Genomic DNA, 18,313 nt, shown 5'->3' with positions numbered 1-18,313 from the left:
GGACGTCTTCTCACGATATGCAGCTATTTACAATTCTATGGCAATATACAAGAATCTCATGAGCTTTAACCTGGGTGACGGTGTGTTTAAAGACTGTAAGTAGCAAAACTCAACAAATGTTTGCCGCCTCGCGTTTCAAGCTACCTACTGATCTTTTGAGCCCAGGGTCTCAACTCGCGGTAACCCCGGACCTGAAAGCAGCTGCCCAGTATATGAAAGCATACACTGCCGCTCGACAGTATCGAAACATTCCCATCGGATATTTTGCAGAGGTAATGGAGCCGAGTCTAGGATCCCTGGTAGAGTATCTTGCCTGTGGAGACAACAGCAGCGAAGCCATTGACTTCTACGCAATCAAGGACTCCAGCTTCAGTCTATGTGCGGAAAGAATTTCCAGTTCCGAATATTCACTGTTGGCCTCTCATCTACAAAATGTGTCAATTCCAATAATTTACTCGCAAGATGGCTGTTTCATGGATAAGTCTCTGGACTTTGCCGAGCAGCAGATCATATTTGGATCGAATTTGTCAAACATCATAAGTGGTACGATAGTTGACAACTGGCGCGAGCAAGACGGCGAAGAGGGTTATGGACTAGTCAACTATACAGCAACTGGAGCAGCGAGCACACCGACAACGCTTAAGGACTATGTAAATTTACAAAGTCAGTGGGACGAAGTAACTTGGAATACTGACCCTCCTTCGACGATAACGCCAACCATCATGCCATTCTTCAAGCAGTGGAATCTGGCCCGTCAATGCAGATGCCACATTGCCAACGATTGCCGATCTCGATTTCGCGACCATAGGCAATGCTCCTATCAGTGTCGCTGCGACTGGCACTAGCATCAGCTCGAGCATTAGTACTGGCAGTTCTAGTGCTAGTGGGGGATCTGGGCTTTCAACTGGAAGGAAAGCCGGTGTAGGTGTTGGCGTTGCCTGTGGTGCTATCTTGTTTTTGAGCTTGGTTTTCTGGTTTATTCATCGTCGATAACAGACGAGCCGGGGGACTCCAACGGTGTATGTCCCGGTGACAGAATTACATGGGACTGCTGTGGCTGAAGAGTTACCTGATCCTTCTCGGGGAGAAATGCCTGACAATTCTAAGAAGGAGTTACCTGGCACATCTATCAGTCATGAGTTGAGTGCAGTCCCCATTTTTGAAGCAGACGATGGGGTAAGGGAAACAAGAGCTGGATGAAGCAGAAGAAGCCAAGAGCGAGTTCGGAGCATTGATGTATGATATAAAAGTATCGAGCGACTTTGTATTTTATTGCAATAATATGTATAATCAGACAATAGTCGAAAATAATATTCAAAAAGCCTGGGCCATTTTCTCGGTGTGAGTAGATTGGATTGGATTGATGTATGACGGACTATGCCGTGTCGGCGGAACAGCCGAGGTCGGCTCACATGGCAAGTCCCAATTCCGGGGAAGTCCTGTTTCAACCTCTCCTCTTATCACCATCTCCGCACTGGCACAGTGTGATCTCTAGTTCACCAACAAGTCAAACGAGAATCTAGAAACCATGTCAGATCCTTCAAAGCCTTCATCAATCCCCGCCTGGCAGCGCCAGTCTGCCTCGTCCTCTACGGATCAGTCATCATCACAATCTACCTCGTCGCCGAGCTCCGATGATGCGCCCGCACCCACCTCACGAGAAGACCTCCTCAGCCAAGCAACTCGATTCCTTGAAGACGAATCAATCCGCAATTCTCCCCCAGATCGCAAAATTGCCTTCCTTGAATCCAAAGGTCTCAACTCCGACGAGATTCAACAGGTCCTCGGCATCTCCCGAAACCTAGAGGCGACCAGCACCATCCCAAGCGCAACCGAGGAAAAGGCCGAGGAATCACCTGAGACTTCTGCCTCCTCTCCCAGCAAAGCTCAAGCTACGCCTTCATCTTCTACCTCTACCACTGCACAGTCTCAATCGTCATCCCAATCGCCTTCTACCACCATGTCTCAACCGCGCTCATCTACCGCCACCACCGACCCCTCCCCAATAGCAAAGCGCGACGAACCCCCAATAATCACCTACCCCGAATTTCTCTTTCAGCCCTCCAAGCCTCCACCCCTGGTATCAATGCAAAGCATCCTCTACACACTCTACGGCGCAGCAGGTCTCGGCGCTTCCATCTACGGCGCAAGCGAATACCTAATAAAACCAATGCTCGAGAACCTTGCCAGTGCGCGTCACGAGTTCGCCGAAACAGCACAAGACAATTTACAAAAGCTAAATGAGCAACTCGAGAAAACTGTCTCTGTCATTCCGGCCCACCTCACTGCACGCAAAGATAAGTCTTCCGAAGAAGATACAGAGGAGGATACCGATAGCGTGACGTCTGACCCTACGGAACTTTTTCACCGTGACGTCGGCACTCAGACTACACCTGATGTCTCGTCATCTTCTACATCCCTTGAGTCGACGAAAGATGAGAACGCGCCCGATGCTCCGTTGTCTGCTGTGTCTAACCATATGGCTCGACTTAAGGCTATTCAGACGGAGCTGAATGAGGTTAATGATGTTGAAGGAGTGTCGAGCTCGTGGGATGAAACTATGCGCAGTAGTATTAGTGAATTACATCATTATCTCGATGGATTGATGTATTCCACACCAAGCTATACTGTTGGAGGTTCTGGGCTATATGCTAACTCTACTTCTGGGAGTGGGAAAGCAACTGGTGTACGGAAGGGGGAGGATGATGCTATTACCAGCTTTAAGGCTGATATTCGGGGAGTGAAGGGTGCGTTGCTGAGTGCTAGAAACTTCCCTGCTAGTCGTGGTGGTAGACGTGGAGGGTTTACTGCTGGTGCTAGGTGATGTTTTCTTTTCTTCTTTTTTTCTATATTTCTGCGCTTCTTTCTTTTACTTTCTATTTTCTCTTGGATTGAAAACGGTGAGTTGTTTCATATCTATGGTTTGGATTTATACAGTGTACATATACATTTAGAATGGAGTGAATCATTTCAAGTTGCCTTCTATCTAAATAATACTGTACGGAATACCTGAGCATTTAATAGAACGTCTCAAACCTTGGAATCTGATAACATTGGGACTTGGAGTTCTTTCGCTCTTTTATAATCCAATCCATAGGTTTTTCTAAAAACATTGTATATTTCGAGCCATGAAAGCTATTTATCCTAACCGAGTCATCACACATAGCATAGAAACTGTAGGGAATTTTTATCTCACGACCCAGGTTTATCAGACTAGACCCGCAAAAAGCAACACAGAAGGAAGAGAAGTAAAACGCGAGCATTAATGGTAAAATGAACAAGAAAAGGTAACAACAAAGGCCAACCGCTTTATATCAAAGACTTAACCCACTCGTAACGGGAAATACAACCTTGTAAAGGCCTCGTTAAATCCATAGAAATCTTAAAGAATCTGGGACTGAGAAGGGGCCTCTTCCGCTCTCCAGGTAGCTGAGCACATCTGGATGAGGTATTTCACACCGATCTGTAATGATGCGTTAATTTGAATACTTTAAGTTCGAATAAAGAATTGAGAAATGCTCACCTGCAAGCTGTTGAATTCCTCATTGTTGTTGACTAGCAGATCACTGTGGATCTTGGTAGCAACATCATAGCGACGGGCCTCAACGGCTTGAGCCAGGTTGACTAGCTTCGATACGGTGTCGGGCCTGAAAGACTCATTGTTGATGCGATCGAAAATCTCATTCAATGAGTTGGCGGATCTTTGGGTTTGTTTCTTGAACTTCTCGGGGGCGCGAGGCTCGAGGAATTGAATCTTAGGGTTCAGGATCTCGTAGATTGGCAACGCGTCGGCAGGGATGTGAGAACGATCACCCGCAGCTAAAGCAAGTTAATGAGAATTCCAATGCATTGAGGACTAGCGTGACTTACGGTACTTCGGTGCCGCTGGAGGAGGAGGGGCAGCTGCCTGGGGAGGCTGAGCTGCTCCAGGGCGAGGACCTTGGGGCGGAGGAGCAACCGGAGCCCGAGGTGGCGGTGGAACAGCAGCAGCCGGCGGTGGTGGAGCGGATGCGTAAGGGTTGGGCGGTGGGGGTTGAGCTGCTGCCAGAGAAGCGTACGGCGAGGCGACGGACTGCGGAGGCGGTGCTACCGGGGCTCGAGCCTGCAACTGCGGGGCCGGAGCCTGAGCTGCCGGGCTGGGTGCATACCTATTTGTTGGTGGGGGCATGCTTGGCGGAGCGTTGTAAGGCGAGGGCCCCCGGGGGATAGAGGCAGCAGGAGGAGCCATGTTACCCACCGGTGGGGATCCAGGGAGAGATGCATATGGGTTAACAGGCGGTGGGGGAGAAGGACCAGGGGCGACGTTTGAAGCCAGAGGAGATGTCACACGCTGTGGAAGACTTCCAGCCTTGGGTGGAGGAGGGACAGATGGCGCACGTTGGCCAGCCGCCGGCGGAGGGCCTTGAGCCAAGGGAGGAGACTGGTGGGGAAACGGTGCGCTAATAGCAGCCTGAGATGCAGCAGGGGTGCCGCGACGAGATGCAGGCTTGGCAAAGCCCTCGGGCAGGTCATTCCACGCAGGAAGCCCAGTAGCAGTTGTGTAGGTAGTTATATTATTAGCCGGCGATTGGTTAGATGCACGGGGTGGAGGAGGTACTCCGCCAGCTGCAGGCTGTCCACCGAAAGGTCCTTGCGGGGCGTAAGCTGGAGCAACAGCCTGAGCGGGCTGGTACCCGGTCCGGTTATAAGCACCGCCACTAGCAATAGAGGCATATGGGTTGGCAGGCTGGGATGGCGCAGTAGTCTGAGGAGCGTAGGGATTCACAGGTGGCTGCTGAACGGCGGGAGTTGCTGATTGAGGAGCAAACCCCTGGACCGGAGGCTGAGTTGGAGCGTACGGGTTCTGTGAAACAGCTGCTGCTCCCGCTGGGGTAAATGTTTGTTGCGGCGCGTAGGCACTAGGCTGTTGGGGGAGGGGCTTGAAGCTAGATGATCTTGCTGTTGTAGCAGGCTGGGCTTTCTGCGGTGCTTGTCTCATAGCAAGTCTGATACGGTTGCGAGCGACCTCGGCTTCGGGGTGCTTCTCAGGTACGAGGTCGAGGTACTTTTGAGCGACCTGAAGACGGCCGTGGGTAGCCACAACATCGGCATACTCAATATACTTCTCGTACAATGTTCCCAGGCGCCAATCGGACTCCTTGGTCCGCTCCACATCCTGGAAGTTGGTGACTTGGCGGAAAATGGTGACCTTCTCGATCAGACCTTGCAGAGCACGAACGTGGATAGAGAAAGATGAGTTGTCGTCATTGTTCTCAATGCCCTTTTGTTCATTCTCACGCAACTCTTCGACCCAGATGGCGACAACCTTCTCAAGCTTAGAGCCAGCAAGATAGCAGAATGAAGCATCTTTACGAACAACCTTATCATCAGTACCCCGGACGAGTTCTTCAAGACGGTCTCCGAGAGCGTCACAAAGATCAGGGAACTCTTTCTGGTCAGCGAATGTGCACAGAGCCGCCATAACCTCCTTCCAGTTGGAAAGTTCAGCATTATGCACAACGTCCCAAAGATTCTTCCCTACGATCGAGGCAAGCAGACGCATGTAGTTAGGTCCACCAGTCTGCTTGGAGAAGTAGTACTCCTGGGCCTTCTCGATGCACTTCTGACCGCCACAGATAGCAATCATGAAGGCATCGGACATGCGGTCCTCCTGAAGAGCCACATCCAGAGCCTTGTCGAATTCACCGAGAAGCAACGAGCGAGTGATCTTCTGCTCAGCCTCGCTCTCAGAGCCATTAAAGATCTGGAACGGGTTGTTGGTGCGGGCACCCTTTGAAGCAGCAAGATCCGAAAGGAAGTTATCACTATCAGGAGTGGCATCGAACATAGATTGAAGACGCTTGTGCTTCTTCGCTCCATTCTTTGGCTTTTGAGGAGCTCCGTTGGTTTCCTCGTCATCCTTCTTATCCAGACCTAGCTTGGACAAGCTGTCGGCAGCTTCGTCAGCAGACTGGTCCTGGAAGCCCAGATACTCGACTAGGCCCTTTCTAGGGTTTTCGGAGAGGAGGGCCTCAATGACCTTCCAGTCGGCCTTCTCTTCCTCATTCGCGGCACTGGTGGCACGAGTCTCGCAGAGAGTTCGGAGGTCACCTTCCTTCAAAGCTGCCTCGAAAGTTTCCGTCGCATTGCCAACGCTCTCATCAACCTCGAAGGGAGTGATCTTGATCTTTGATGCGCGAGAACCATTGTCAGCAAGGCCAATAGATACAACACGACCACCAAATCCGAACGAGGCACCACATGGACGCTCTAACCAACGAGGAGGCTTAGGAAGAGAGAACTTGGAGACTTGGGGTTGTGTCTGTGCCTTGGCGAAGAAATCCTCGCCGTCCAAAGCTTGATTCTGATCGTCGATGGCCTGTGCACTATCCGTCTTGGTGTTCTGGAGGGTCTGGACCGAGATCTTGCCATCGAACGAGGCAGTGGCGAAGAAGTTGGGATTGTGCGGGTTCCAACGAGTCTGGAAGGTCCAGTTGGTAACAACAGGGAATTCGCCGTATGCCTGGCCGGTCTGTGGGTTCCAGCAGATGTTGCGGTTATCTTTGCCAGAAGACAGGAGGAGATCGGGGTCATGGTCACACCAAGAGAGCGATAGCACACCGGATTCGTGGCCCTTCAGGGTACGTTCTGGGGCGTGGGAGTTACGCAGATCCCAAACGTAGATCATAGGGTCTGAGTCAAGAGGTGTCGATGTGATCAGCTTGGTAGGCTTCTCGGGGTCCCATGCGACTGCACTAACGGCCTTCCGTCCCATGTTGTTAAGGGTCAAGCTTTCCTTCTTAGTTTTGACATCCCAGACGGTCACAAATCCAGCACTGCTACCAGTAACCAGAATGTGAGCGACCTTCTTGTTCCAGTCCAAGCACTCGATATCATCTGTGCGGGCCGCATTGTTGCCCAGACGAAATGGGTTCTCGAGATTGTTCAGATCGGAGAGGAACAGCTCGCCTTTCGCGCCACCGGTAGCAAGAAGGTTGGAGTGCTTGGGGTTAAATTGGAGAGCCTTGATGGCGCCGGAGTGTTTCGAAGTCCTTGACATCAAGGAATCACTGAGTAGGGTCAGTAATAATCCTTTTATAAATCCGTATACAATGCTCGACTCACCTTGATCCTGAAAGCAGCTTATCGGCGCTCCACAGATCCAATGAGCCATTCTCCAGACCACCCGCAATCACGCCACGCTTGGTATCGTCGAAATCGGTCCATGCTAGGTCGTTGAAACTGCAGATTCATATACGTGAGCGAATGATCAAAAACAAATAATAGATAGTTCAGAGCTTCATCATACCCAGCATCGGTTTCGATCTTAGCTAGCGGTTGTAGCTCCTCGCTAGCGTCCTGGCGGTCTAGACCAAGGTCCCAAAGCTCAAGGCAAGTCTTGTTCGAGAAGTCAACGTCGACGGCACCCGCCCTCGTTCCGGTGGCAATCAATGGAGATGCGGCACCAGGAGACCAGGCAAAGGTGGCCGTCCTTGGGATTTCCCGCAGACGGACCATGATGACAGTATGTGAAGAGTAGTGGTTAAGGGGTAGTAGTTGTGGGTATTTTGAAGCAAACAAGAACGGATTTCCAAACAGTCATCCAATGGAGATCAACAATTCAGCTCCCACCCCTGTACATAAATTGGGACAACGGGGGGTGCGATAATCAACAAGTCAATACCAAGTGGCCTCCTGGACTCTTTGGAGGGACCGGGGAATACGCGCTAAACCCAATCGGGTACTCGCCAAAACACCGTGGACACCCCGAGGCCTGTGGCACGTGATATCTGTACCTACTCTTTCGCATTGTAACGCCGGGTCTAAAGCTTAACCTCACTTCCTTGTCTACAGTAGACACAATATTTCTTCAATCAGTCTCATACATTGCATGTTCTTGTAGCTTGCATATTTATATACACCAGCTACTCAAAATCAGCGCGCTCAATCCGGCCAAAAACTAGACTTGAAATTCTCCACGAAGCATAATGAGTGAAAGCACCCGCCTCAAGAGCACCATCTACGTGGGAGGCCTTGACCAGGCCGTCTCCGCGCACACGTTGGCAGAGGCTTTTGTGCCTTTCGGCGAGGTTGTCGACATCTCACTCCCAAAGCCTGATCAACCCAACTCAGCCGATACTCACCGAGGCTTTGGGTATGTCGAATTCGATCTTCCGCAAGATGCCAAGGAAGCTATCGACAACATGGATGGTAGTGAAATCTACGGACGCACTATCAAGGTCGCTGCAGCGAAACCACAAAAGGATGCCAATGAGGGATTGGGTAGTAAAACAGCTATTTGGGAACAGGTATGTGGGATATCTAGTTTTTTGAACTGACTTCATGTCGCATTTGGCGCATTGACACTAATTCGATACTTTTTCTTTCTCTACAGGAGGGCTACTTGGCCAAACATGCTGTCAGCGAGGAAGATCGCCAAGCAGCGGAAGAGGCTCGGGAGGCAAGCAATCGACCCCAAGACCCAATGGAAGGTCTGGAACAACTAGATGTTGCGGGGCCTAAGGCCGAGTGATAGTGATGCATGCTATCATGGTAGCTATGACGATTATGAACCAAAAACTACAGTACTATTTGCCGAAACGCATCAAAGATCACTGCGAAAACCGGACTATGTACACACGCTCCGAATTCGAGCACGTCTTACTTTTCCCGCCACTACTTTCTGGCTTTCAGCTGTTTCAAAACAATACAGGCGACGAAGAAGTCAAAGGAAATTGGAATCGCATTCTTGGAGCTCGAAAAACATCATGGTACATTTAATGCTCGCGGCTCTCGGGGCTGTTGCGGTATAGACGCAGGGTCTTGTCGGAGGTGAGCTTCTTGATGCTGGAGTAGACGGCGGCACCGACAGCAACACTGTCAAAACTTGTTAGTTGTGGGAGATCTTGAACAGAGAGGCGAATGTGTAATATCGGGCGAAAGGGAGCAGTCATATGGGGAAGGGCCAAGGAAGTTGTGCATAGACTTCGCGGATCGACCGGGCGATTGGTATTAGAGATAAACATACCCAAGGACAACACCTAAATTCAAGATTATTGTTAGCAATTTGTTCCGTTTCTTGCAGATTCACATGCCATAAAACACGTACCGAGAGGAATCAACTCTGGGGGACACTTCTTGATCATGCGCAGACGCTGAGAGATAGTGTGGGCTAGTCAAATTCAATCAGTATCGGCGTATCATAAAAATAACCCTTCAACTTTGAGACCACATGGCTCAATGCCTCGTGCTGCCCGTCGCGGGTATAGTTGTACGACGTACCGGAGTGAGACTCCTTCTGCAGACAGGAGTTAGTATTAACCGACACCCGATCGTATGATCCCGGGGGATGAGAGAAAGAACTTACAGGGGCCGGGTGGAAGAAGGGCCGCGAGGGCTGCATGCGCATAGCCTGGGTGGGGAACATGGTGGGTGAGGGTGGAAGGAGAGAGCGTATAGAACGATGAGAAGTGGGAGAGGATGAGGTTGGAGTCGAGCTTTCCAAGAGCGTCGTTCTGAGTGGCTCGGGTGTTTTGGGAAAAGCGAGACTCTCAGTGGCTCTCGCTTGACCGCCCGCGGTCATACCCGGCACTTCACAGCTTCGATCACCCAACGTCTCTCGTCCCTTCGCCCTCTCCCACCCTCACTCTCCTCTCAGACCCCCGAATTAACTCTCAATTCTTTCGTGTTGTTCAATTGAACCGACACATCGACAAAATGGGTGCCATTCCTGAACACGACCCCGAAGAGCCCCAGGAGACTAAGCCCTTCAAGTTCGTGACTGGTAAGTTCAAACCCGAGCCCCCTCTCTCCCTTATCATAAGAGGAGTGTATCCTTTGTTTATATGGTCAATTGCTAATTCCCTTATAGCTGGTACGTTTAAATTTGATTTTCGTCGTTTCTGAGCGCTCTGCGGGATACGTGGATATGCGGTTTCCGATCGGACGGGATATCATGAGATTGACATTTTTCGATGCGACTATAGGTTACGATGCTCGTTTCCCCCAGATGAACCAGTACGCCTTTCCCTATTACCAATCGATACAAATTGAAATCCACTAATTCTCTCTCTCCAGGACCAAGCACTGCTGGCAAAACTATGTCGATTATTACAAGTGTGTCGAGGCCAAGGGCGATGACTTCCGCCCCTGCCGCCAGGTACTTTCACCTCGACTACCCGTTACTCTAATTCCTCAGTATCTGACTTCTCGAACAGTTCTACCACGCCTTCCGTGCTCTTTGCCCCAAGGCCTGGACCGACCGCTGGGATGGTCAGCGTGGTACGTATTCAGACTGCCCCTGGAAATTTTTGTTCTGCGCATATACTAATGCATATCGTCATTTACAGAGGCTGGTAACTTCCCCGCTCACCTTGACCGGTAAATAGCCAAAGAACGTTTTGTGTTGGTTAGTTGAGCTCTCTCAAATTTTTGTGTATCGACAATTATGTCAATGTACTTTACCTGGTCATGCGGGGATACATTTCCTTTCTTCCTGATGTAATCCGTCTGGTTCGTTCTAAAGGAATATTTTGTAAATTCACCGTTTCGCAAAGAGAAATGTGTTTCGTTATATGCCGTATCATAACGTAGTTTTGGGACACTTGAACTTGAATCTTCACCAGTAACATGTAAAAGATCAATTTTATTCAATATTGACAGCTTCTTGCCAGCATGTCTTTCGATTAAGCTGACTAGTCTCTCGATTCTACAGGGATATATAGGTAGGCATTGGTTCCTCGCGGAAATAATCCAAATATGATTCTGGTATATCTCTATGTCTATATCGCTGGGATGGGCAGGCCGAAGCCCACCATAAAAGAAACATTCCAACCGGAATGCAATGTATGTACAAGCCCAATCTGCTCCAGGGCTCAACAGCAGCTTCCTGCTTGCCCAAAACAATCATGAAGAAAATGACAATATAAAGTCATACAGGGGCAAGATAAAGCAAAATCGAACGATAAAGTGTCTCGAGAAAAGAAACAACCAAAAAATGAGTAAAGACTTGAAGGGGAAATAAAATATCACAAACCTGCCGCGTATATTTCGTTTTATATTCTAGTTTAGATCCCCTTCAACCTTCGATATAACTTTTTATGTTCTTCAAGGAAGATAAAAGTAGCAATGGTATGAGGACCCAAACGAATAAAGCTTGGTACCCAACCACGGAAAGTCCATGAAAGGCCTTCTTTGCGACAAATATCACGAAGCAAGGTAACCATGCTTTGTCCCTGGCCATCGGCATGTGAAGCACTCATAATACGAGTCTTGATCACGTCCACAGGACTGCAGACAGTAGTAGCAACGAAACCAGCCATAAATGAAGCTGTGAAATGTGTGCCGAGGTTATCCTTCATGCCGACCTTGTCGATACACATTTTCTTGAAGGTATCGTATGAAGCTAGCTGGGAGGCTGTCATAAGCACAGCACGGGTTGAATTAGGCCAGACACCGCGAAAGAGGGATTTGAAGCCTTCGGCACGGGTCATTTGTACAAGGCCGTGGAGGGCGTTACGGTAGTTTCGGCGTTGGTGGGGTGGCAAGGCCGCGTCGGATTGCATACGGACGTTCATGACATCGGCTGGGTTACCGGCGAATCCACCGATGAAGCCTGAGACACTGGCCATTCCGATTAGGGTGAGGAGGCCCGGTGCCGCGGCGGGGGAGTCTGAGTTCTTGGTGATGCGGGATTTGAGTTCTTCGTATATACCAAAGCGGGTGGTGGAGTATGTTATCTGGCGTAGAATTGCAGCGGAGAGCTATAGATCCAATTCAAGTTTGGTTAGCTTATCTTGTTCTTGATCTGGATCTGAGGTGGATCACCAGGGTCCCGTTAAGGTGGACCCAGGACTTGGAATTAAGACTTGGTCGCACATACACCACTGTATAGACCGGTGACTCCATTATGTCTCACGATATGTCCAAACGTGCCCAGCATCGTCTTCGGCGCATCGGGCGCACGTGTTTGTAATCGAACCTAGATTGCGACGAGAAACCATGATCAGCGATGAAGGTTTGGCGGCGGGTAGAGTCGAGTTGAGTCGAGTCTCGGCCTGGACTCCGAGAGGCCTTGGGAAAAAATACCTTGACTGGAGTGGCGCAAGTCAGTTTTGAACTCAAGTAGCAACAATCACATAGCAAAAACACATACCTAGATCTAAAGGGTGTGTCACAGCCGCCGCAAAACATGATGCAGACCCTCCAAACCAGAAAGGGTAATGCAGTATTTTGGGCGGAGGAGGCGGCGCCGCCGCGAAAGTCGATCCCGACACAGGCACCACCCGCGAATGAGCGACTGGAGCGTCCATGAATTTGCTCGTGTCTGCCATATCCTGTTTCTAAGAAACAAGATGGAGAGCTCGAAGCGAGAAGAGGGGAGCTTGGGAGGGGTGTAATTAAAAGGAAAGGTTGTTGTGGAAGGTCCCAAGAAATTCGGCTTTTTCGTCTTGACCGTGAACCCTTTTGACGTAATTTTTGATTTCCTAAAATTGTCAAATACCGAACGGACACAAATCAGGGCCCCGAACGCCTTTCTCGGTAGCCCCAGCCGACGGCACCTTGGAGCCAATCACAGTGATGGAATGGTCGGATTCTGGCGATTCCACCCAATCATAGGCTCGGTTTCGTCCTCTTAATCCCCTGGGCTTCTTCCATTCTGTAAGGGACATACATACCCGGCGCCGCTGGTCCGCGAGTATCGTGACCTGCTAATCTACTAATCAGCACAGCTCGGAGGTAAATGTAGATGCCGAGTGAGCTATGCATTTCCTGTTGAAGTCAGCCGATTTAGTCTAATCGGCATATCTACGTCAATAAGATCTAAGTAAGATCCAACTCATCTATTCGCCTGTATGCGGGTATCTTCGGTGGATTTGCGGCCATACGGCGGGAGCACCAGATTACCGAGGGAGGGGCTATTAAGCTTCACCGTGACCCCTCAATACGATGATCGGAGGGGGAGGACTCTGCTAGAACAGATAAGCATTGTAGAAGATCTTCATATTGGAATCTTGGAAAATGCTAATTCTGGGTGCTAGTCTATGCAAATTATTCTAAATTGTTATATATAGCTGCGAGTATAAGGACAATCTTCGCACTGTACATGTATGCCACTTTCACCCGCATTTTCAAAGCAGGAACCACCACTGCAGTGTGCATCACACTCATCAAAACCCGAGTAGCTTCCTTCTTTGCAAACTGGCGTTGTAAGCTCGATCACAAAGCCGCTACATACAATGGTTGAGTTTGACGAGCTTTGGTCGCATGAGCTATTATCCCTGGAGCAAAATACCATACACTGCTCCATATCTTCGTATAAACCGTCAACGCAAGACGCGAAGGGCCCAATTGCTGTCAGAAATCCCACACCTGACATCATCGTAATATCGGTCATGTCCGGTTTGAATGCTTTGGGGGTGTTGGCAACAGGTGCCTGCCACCATCTTGGAGGATCATCGAGATAAGTTTCCAATATCTCTGTTCCGGCAATCGATACAGATGAGTTTGAACTAGTACCGTACCCCTCTGGAGTGGGAGGACTGCTGAGGTGAAATACTTGCTGGAGATATATGGCCATAGCGGCTTGCGTGTAGTATTCTGCGTTGTTACTGGCTTTGGTTTGATCCTTAACAGCCAAATCGACAACGTCCTCAGCTTGGTAAGTGTGGTCTCTGCATCGTGGGTCTGATACAGTGTTCTTCCAGTGGTACGTCTCATGGTACATGGTTTGCGCTCTCACAGGCCTCCAATAGTCCATTGTACGCTGCATTTCCGGGTCCCCATCAGCCACTTCAACCTTTTCAGTGAGCGAGGTCATGCGATCGCTAAAAAAAGCTGGACAGAATACAACATAATGAGCAGACTAGAAGGTTCCAAGGTCGTCCCATGTGTATGCAGCTGTGTTCTTCCCGCATTCTGGCTCAAAATCGTCTTTGTCGGCGCCGGGGGTTTTGCTTTCATCGCAATAGAAATAACCGTAAGTAAAGGTCCGGGGCTGTGTCCACCAGCCCTGATGTACCAGAAACTCCCTTTCAATGTTCTCTGTAGATAACGGGTTAGTTCAGATACCAGACTATTCTGAGTTGAGAAAATTCGTCTTACCCATCAGGTGTCCTTTTCCAGTGAGCCAACTATAATCATCCTTGGATTTTGATCCTAGATAAAGGGTCATGGCATCTTGCCCTTTACCACCCGGCCACCACTCGTAATGCCCCTTTGCAAGTTGGTCAGCTTCCTCCCATGCTTGTGTAACCATATTTTTCTGCTCATCTGTCCAAGCGTAGAAATAGGGATTGATTGCTCCGTCAATACCAGCAGTTGGAGGTGCAGATATGGAAACCGCAGGTGGATTTGAGGTTGGGAGCGAGGTAGTTGGGGTACTATCCACCCAACAGGGATCTGAATCCTGCATCGGCTGAGATACTGTATCGGTTTAGTCTTCTCATCCTTCAAATGGGGTCCGCAGCTCGTCTGAAGTTCACAATACAAGTGTCAGCGTCTGAGTAGGCTGTAGCTAGAGACAGACGGAGAGAGACGGTGATACGACTAGTTGGGACTAGAAGGAGATAAAAGACCGAAGAACTGGGGAAAAGCCACTGAATTGGTGATTCGTCTGTGTTCTGAGGTGAACGATCAAGTGAAAGAGCTATCTAAAGATCAGATGCCTTAGGCATTAGGATCACGTGACTACTGATTCCTGACAACATGGATACCAGGGCAGTTGGGCATGAGTGACTAGAATTTGCATTTGCTTTGTTGGGGGCTATTGTGTATCTAATAATGTAAATGATGTGATACATGTAGGTTTCATGACACAGAAATGACAGAGTCTATGAGAAACAACGGGTGGAGAGTACTGGGGTTGGCGTATCTAAAATTCTCTCACTGTTACGTTTTGTTGTAATACATCTATAGGGTACGCATTGGATGTGCAACTACCTACTACGCGTAGACTATCTCCAGGGTCCTAGATCAAATTTCTAGATAATAAATCTACGGGAAAGAACGTAGAAGCTTAGGGATATGAGGCGTCTCTAGCACAACGGGACAAGTTGCACATGTGTCTCACGTCGCTTGCCAGAGACGATGGCTTTTTATTCTTTTTGCTTTCTCCATTGAACCTGAAGGAAATTTGTAAGATTTGAGAATTGAAGCCAAGGTATTGAAAGCCCTGTTGATTGCAAGTACAGCAATGTTATGCAAATAATATGTCCTTAACTAATAATTGTAGTATTTAACCACTCCTTCTGGCTAACAACGTAACTGGAAGCCAGTAAAGCTGACTGCCACTGGGCTTGCAGCTGTCTTTGTGCAAGGTCTCTAGGGCCTCCATCCATTCCTCCGAGTTTGGTACAGACGGATCAACCAACTTTAATTTGCCTAGGATTGCACCGCTATTCTCCAGAGCTACTAAAAATGTATCCATAACCAGCGGAATATGCGTTGACAACCACGGCTGCTTCTGGAAGTCGACTACCTCCAGCTGAGCATCCGCGCACTTCACGCGCTGATCAAGCTCCTCAAGCCACCTAGATTCGGCCCAGGAAGAGCAAGAAGTCAGTTATGTCACGTTGTGGATGGCGGTATATCTTCATGGAAGAGGAGTGGGGGAAATGCGTCGTAATGGTTTAGCATACAGAAAATTGAGCCTTGCGGCATTGCTCATCTGTCTCATCATTTGCCGGAACTGAACCGCGGGTTCACCTTTGACCACACTGTTCTCGAACCGAGCATCTTCCCACTGGATATAGCCCCCAGGCCCTTGGAAGTAGGAAATGAAATCAGCAACACGAGGGCTTGAGGTTCTTTTTTTCTTTTCATTTCTCGTATGGAGTAGACTTACTGAGCAATTTGGCGGCATGCTGGATCAGTGGATTAGGGTCATCATTACGGACAACAAACGCCCACATGCGTAGATGAACCACATCAAACTTTCCTAATAGCTCCGAAGAAACATCACGCAGTAAATCGAGCAAATCGAACTTTGCGTTGGAAGGCCAGTATTCTGGACTCGGGAAGTGAGTGTCGGCGACGTCGAATGCCGTTACCTGCGACGAAGGCAGCTGATTGGCTACCTCGATGGCCCAGATTCTGTGATTAGAATAGTATATATTAGCCTTGGCACTGATCTTCCAATCGTTTTGAGTTGACCATGATTACCCTGTGCCTGCCCCAATGTCCGCAATCTCCATGCCATCCTTGATGGGTATATTAGGATCCAGAAGATGATTCAAATGCCGTTGCCACGCTAGATGCTGGGATCCAAGTCTAAATATGCGACGGATACCAGTGAGTATTTCTTGATAATGTGAAGGGGCTCAGCGTCAATTTACGTACCTGATGGCTTCGACTCGATCGCGCCTTAGTAGATAAGTGGTAGGAGGGGCAGCCATAGCGGTACAGGCAAGCTCAAAGGAAGCAATTGAAATAGATATTGGCAAGAATACGTCTATATAAGAAGGTATAAGCAGCCAGTATAACTACTCTTGACACAAAGAAATCTAGGGGAGTTACATTCAAAAGACGCTTCAACCTTGGGGGCCGTTTTACCGTCATCCCCTCAAGCCCTACAGCCTCATGATCTAACTGCATCTTCTGCATTTTCAATATTACGCACCCCTCAACGAGTGGGAATTAAACCTCGTGACTGCTGGGAGACGAACTTGCCAGTTCATGAAAATCCCCTTCAGCCTGGATCTCTGCCACGTGCACTTGATCATCGTATTCATCTTCCTGAGAATGCTTCCGTCGGCGGATAGCCGAGGGGTGCATATGGGCCCACTCGCGTGAGTTTGCGCCATCCGAAAACACGACCGAAAACGCCATTTTGTTTTAGAGTACGTATAAATCGGGCGAAGGCACGGCAAGCAAGCTAGACCAGGACACTAGTGTGAGTTTCGGGCCTTGAAAAGAGGGGCCACGTCCCGCACCGACGTCAGTAGGGGGGGGGGGGGGGGTTTACCAGCGATAGTGCCAACATTCAACTCCACACACGTCCAGATCAAATAGGACACAAAGTTCCAGGTAATATCTTCGGAGCTCAGTTCAATGTGGAGCAGGCAGACCAGTCGAATAATGGAGATAATCGTAACGCTAGTAGTCGTCGTCAGCGCACTAAATCGTCACCTGGAGCCAAATACGCACAGGCCACCTATTAGGAAGGTGAAAATGAGAATGATCTTCTGTGTGAGAGTGACGTGTAGATGCCAGATCGGATAAAGCGGAATCACCAAGATGAACAGATCGGTTACTGTATCAGGGATGGATTTTCCTAGGAAATAATCTCTCTCATTCACGCCGCATTTCGCTGGAACTGATTTATCCCAGTAGCCTCGCAGGGGAATGCATTGAAGGCAAACAATCAAAACCTATGAATCTGGTAAGTGGGTTGAAGATCACAAGCTAGAAAGTGGGGAAATGATTTAAATCACATACACAAGCAACAGCCCAAGCAACAGCCCAAGCAAAAACCGCAACCGCTGTTGCTATCGTTGCTTTCTTGACATAATATATTCTATCGAGCTCTTTGAATGTTGTATAATTCAAAATATAATTCAAATCACATAGTAAATTCTTCAACCTGAAGTCCATCGGCTTTCCTTTCGCCCAAGAAATTGTGTTTGAATCTTAGCTGCCTTCGATGGGTTTGACAATTTGTTGGATAATGCCGGCAAGTTCCTCTGGGCTGGTAATGTTTGGGCAGTGACCTGTCTCTATGGTAAAGGTCTGTACATTGCACCCGGCCGCCTCAATAGCCTCCACCATAGCGTGCTGGTAGTGAATCGGTGTCGTCATGTCGGTCTGAGTATGAATATAAGCCATTGGAATCTCGCGCCAAGCGCAATTCTTTACAGCCTGGTAAAGGCCCTTTCCATTCCAACGTCCTAGAGCAGCCACGTAGTTCTCTAGTTCCTCGTCCGAAAGCCCAGGTCCTACTAGTCTCCCCTTTGGATCGGAGTTAAAGCAGGTACCATCTTCAGCGAAGTCAAACAAATGAGGCATAATATATAGGCGCCCAAATTTCTCAATCAAGTATGCCATTGCTTGGCCTTTATCATTCGCCTGTCCACAGATATAGACAAGGCGTTCCACACCACCAGGTAAGCCCTGCTCTTTACGAGTCTCCATGCCTAATCCCGCAAGAGCATCGGTACCAACTTGGCCACCGTATGAGTGCATAAGGGCAATGACAGAGCGACCAGAATCAGACAGGTTGGCCACGAATTTGTGAATAGCCTCAGAATCCGTATACAAATCAGCAGTCGGAGGTCGTGCACCGTTCATACTTGGAAGTGGAGGCACATGAACCGTATGGCCTTAAGATTCAAGACAA

General features: G+C 49.1%; 12 protein-coding genes across 12 annotated transcripts; 4 read left to right on the top strand and 8 right to left on the bottom strand.

The window, feature by feature from the left end:
* Window positions 1-116: 116 nt before the first annotated feature.
* On the top strand, window positions 117-845 carry N7478_000095 (CAZyme family GH72; the record flags this gene model as incomplete). Its single annotated transcript, XM_056916311.1, has 1 exon — window positions 117-845. One exon carries the CDS (start codon window positions 117-119, stop codon window positions 843-845), a length of 729 nt encoding a protein of 242 aa, XP_056784191.1.
* Window positions 846-1,528: 683 nt separating this feature from the next.
* On the top strand, window positions 1,529-2,824 carry N7478_000094 (peroxisomal membrane protein PEX14; the record flags this gene model as incomplete). The annotated part of the gene is made up of 1 exon (XM_056916310.1): window positions 1,529-2,824. The coding sequence occupies one exon, from the start codon at window positions 1,529-1,531 to the stop codon at window positions 2,822-2,824; it is 1,296 nt and encodes a 431-aa protein (XP_056784190.1).
* A 558-nt stretch (window positions 2,825-3,382) lies between these two features.
* On the bottom strand, window positions 3,383-7,497 carry sec31 (putative protein transport protein (SEC31); the record flags this gene model as incomplete). The annotated part of the gene is made up of 5 exons (XM_056916309.1): window positions 3,383-3,463; window positions 3,524-3,819; window positions 3,871-7,049; window positions 7,105-7,221; window positions 7,289-7,497. 5 exons carry the CDS (start codon window positions 7,495-7,497, stop codon window positions 3,383-3,385), a joined length of 3,882 nt encoding a protein of 1,293 aa, XP_056784189.1.
* Window positions 7,498-7,967: 470 nt separating this feature from the next.
* On the top strand, window positions 7,968-8,512 carry N7478_000092 (RNA-binding protein; the record flags this gene model as incomplete). The annotated part of the gene is made up of 2 exons (XM_056916308.1): window positions 7,968-8,288; window positions 8,375-8,512. The coding sequence occupies 2 exons, from the start codon at window positions 7,968-7,970 to the stop codon at window positions 8,510-8,512; spliced, it is 459 nt and encodes a 152-aa protein (XP_056784188.1).
* A 244-nt stretch (window positions 8,513-8,756) lies between these two features.
* On the bottom strand, window positions 8,757-9,406 carry N7478_000091 (uncharacterized protein; the record flags this gene model as incomplete). Its single annotated transcript, XM_056916307.1, has 5 exons — window positions 8,757-8,856; window positions 9,008-9,020; window positions 9,089-9,151; window positions 9,262-9,277; window positions 9,347-9,406. 5 exons carry the CDS (start codon window positions 9,404-9,406, stop codon window positions 8,757-8,759), a joined length of 252 nt encoding a protein of 83 aa, XP_056784187.1.
* A 290-nt stretch (window positions 9,407-9,696) lies between these two features.
* N7478_000090 (cytochrome c oxidase subunit VIb) lies at window positions 9,697-10,363 on the top strand (the record flags this gene model as incomplete). The annotated part of the gene is made up of 6 exons (XM_056916306.1): window positions 9,697-9,763; window positions 9,851-9,853; window positions 9,966-9,996; window positions 10,057-10,138; window positions 10,197-10,260; window positions 10,329-10,363. 6 exons carry the CDS (start codon window positions 9,697-9,699, stop codon window positions 10,361-10,363), a joined length of 282 nt encoding a protein of 93 aa, XP_056784186.1.
* A 682-nt stretch (window positions 10,364-11,045) lies between these two features.
* N7478_000089 (uncharacterized protein) lies at window positions 11,046-12,311 on the bottom strand (the record flags this gene model as incomplete). The annotated part of the gene is made up of 3 exons (XM_056916305.1): window positions 11,046-11,741; window positions 11,861-11,959; window positions 12,117-12,311. The coding sequence occupies 3 exons, from the start codon at window positions 12,309-12,311 to the stop codon at window positions 11,046-11,048; spliced, it is 990 nt and encodes a 329-aa protein (XP_056784185.1).
* Window positions 12,312-12,473: 162 nt separating this feature from the next.
* On the bottom strand, window positions 12,474-12,747 carry N7478_000088 (uncharacterized protein; the record flags this gene model as incomplete). The annotated part of the gene is given in 2 exon segments (XM_056916304.1): window positions 12,474-12,637; window positions 12,657-12,747. 2 exon segments carry the CDS (start codon window positions 12,745-12,747, stop codon window positions 12,474-12,476), a joined length of 255 nt encoding a protein of 84 aa, XP_056784184.1.
* A 295-nt stretch (window positions 12,748-13,042) lies between these two features.
* On the bottom strand, window positions 13,043-13,798 carry N7478_000087 (uncharacterized protein; the record flags this gene model as incomplete). Its single annotated transcript, XM_056916303.1, has 1 exon — window positions 13,043-13,798. One exon carries the CDS (start codon window positions 13,796-13,798, stop codon window positions 13,043-13,045), a length of 756 nt encoding a protein of 251 aa, XP_056784183.1.
* Window positions 13,799-13,843: 45 nt separating this feature from the next.
* Window positions 13,844-14,392, bottom strand: N7478_000086 (uncharacterized protein; the record flags this gene model as incomplete). Its single annotated transcript, XM_056916302.1, has 2 exons — window positions 13,844-14,022; window positions 14,083-14,392. 2 exons carry the CDS (start codon window positions 14,390-14,392, stop codon window positions 13,844-13,846), a joined length of 489 nt encoding a protein of 162 aa, XP_056784182.1.
* Window positions 14,393-15,214: 822 nt separating this feature from the next.
* Window positions 15,215-16,806, bottom strand: N7478_000085 (class I SAM-dependent methyltransferase; the record flags this gene model as incomplete). The annotated part of the gene is made up of 6 exons (XM_056916301.1): window positions 15,215-15,509; window positions 15,618-15,741; window positions 15,824-16,071; window positions 16,141-16,248; window positions 16,318-16,429; window positions 16,644-16,806. 6 exons carry the CDS (start codon window positions 16,804-16,806, stop codon window positions 15,215-15,217), a joined length of 1,050 nt encoding a protein of 349 aa, XP_056784181.1.
* An 801-nt stretch (window positions 16,807-17,607) lies between these two features.
* Window positions 17,608-18,264, bottom strand: N7478_000084 (alpha/beta hydrolase; the record flags this gene model as incomplete). Its single annotated transcript, XM_056916300.1, has 1 exon — window positions 17,608-18,264. One exon carries the CDS (start codon window positions 18,262-18,264, stop codon window positions 17,608-17,610), a length of 657 nt encoding a protein of 218 aa, XP_056784180.1.
* Between the last annotated feature and the right edge of the window lie 49 nt (window positions 18,265-18,313).

This window comes from Penicillium angulare (genome assembly GCF_028827245.1).
Source record: "Penicillium angulare strain IBT 27051 chromosome Unknown utg000001l_segment0_segment0, whole genome shotgun sequence".
Lineage (NCBI taxonomy): Eukaryota > Fungi > Ascomycota > Eurotiomycetes > Eurotiales > Aspergillaceae > Penicillium > Penicillium angulare.
Note: the sequence above shows the minus strand (reverse complement) of the source record. Positions and strands in the feature narration are given on the sequence as shown.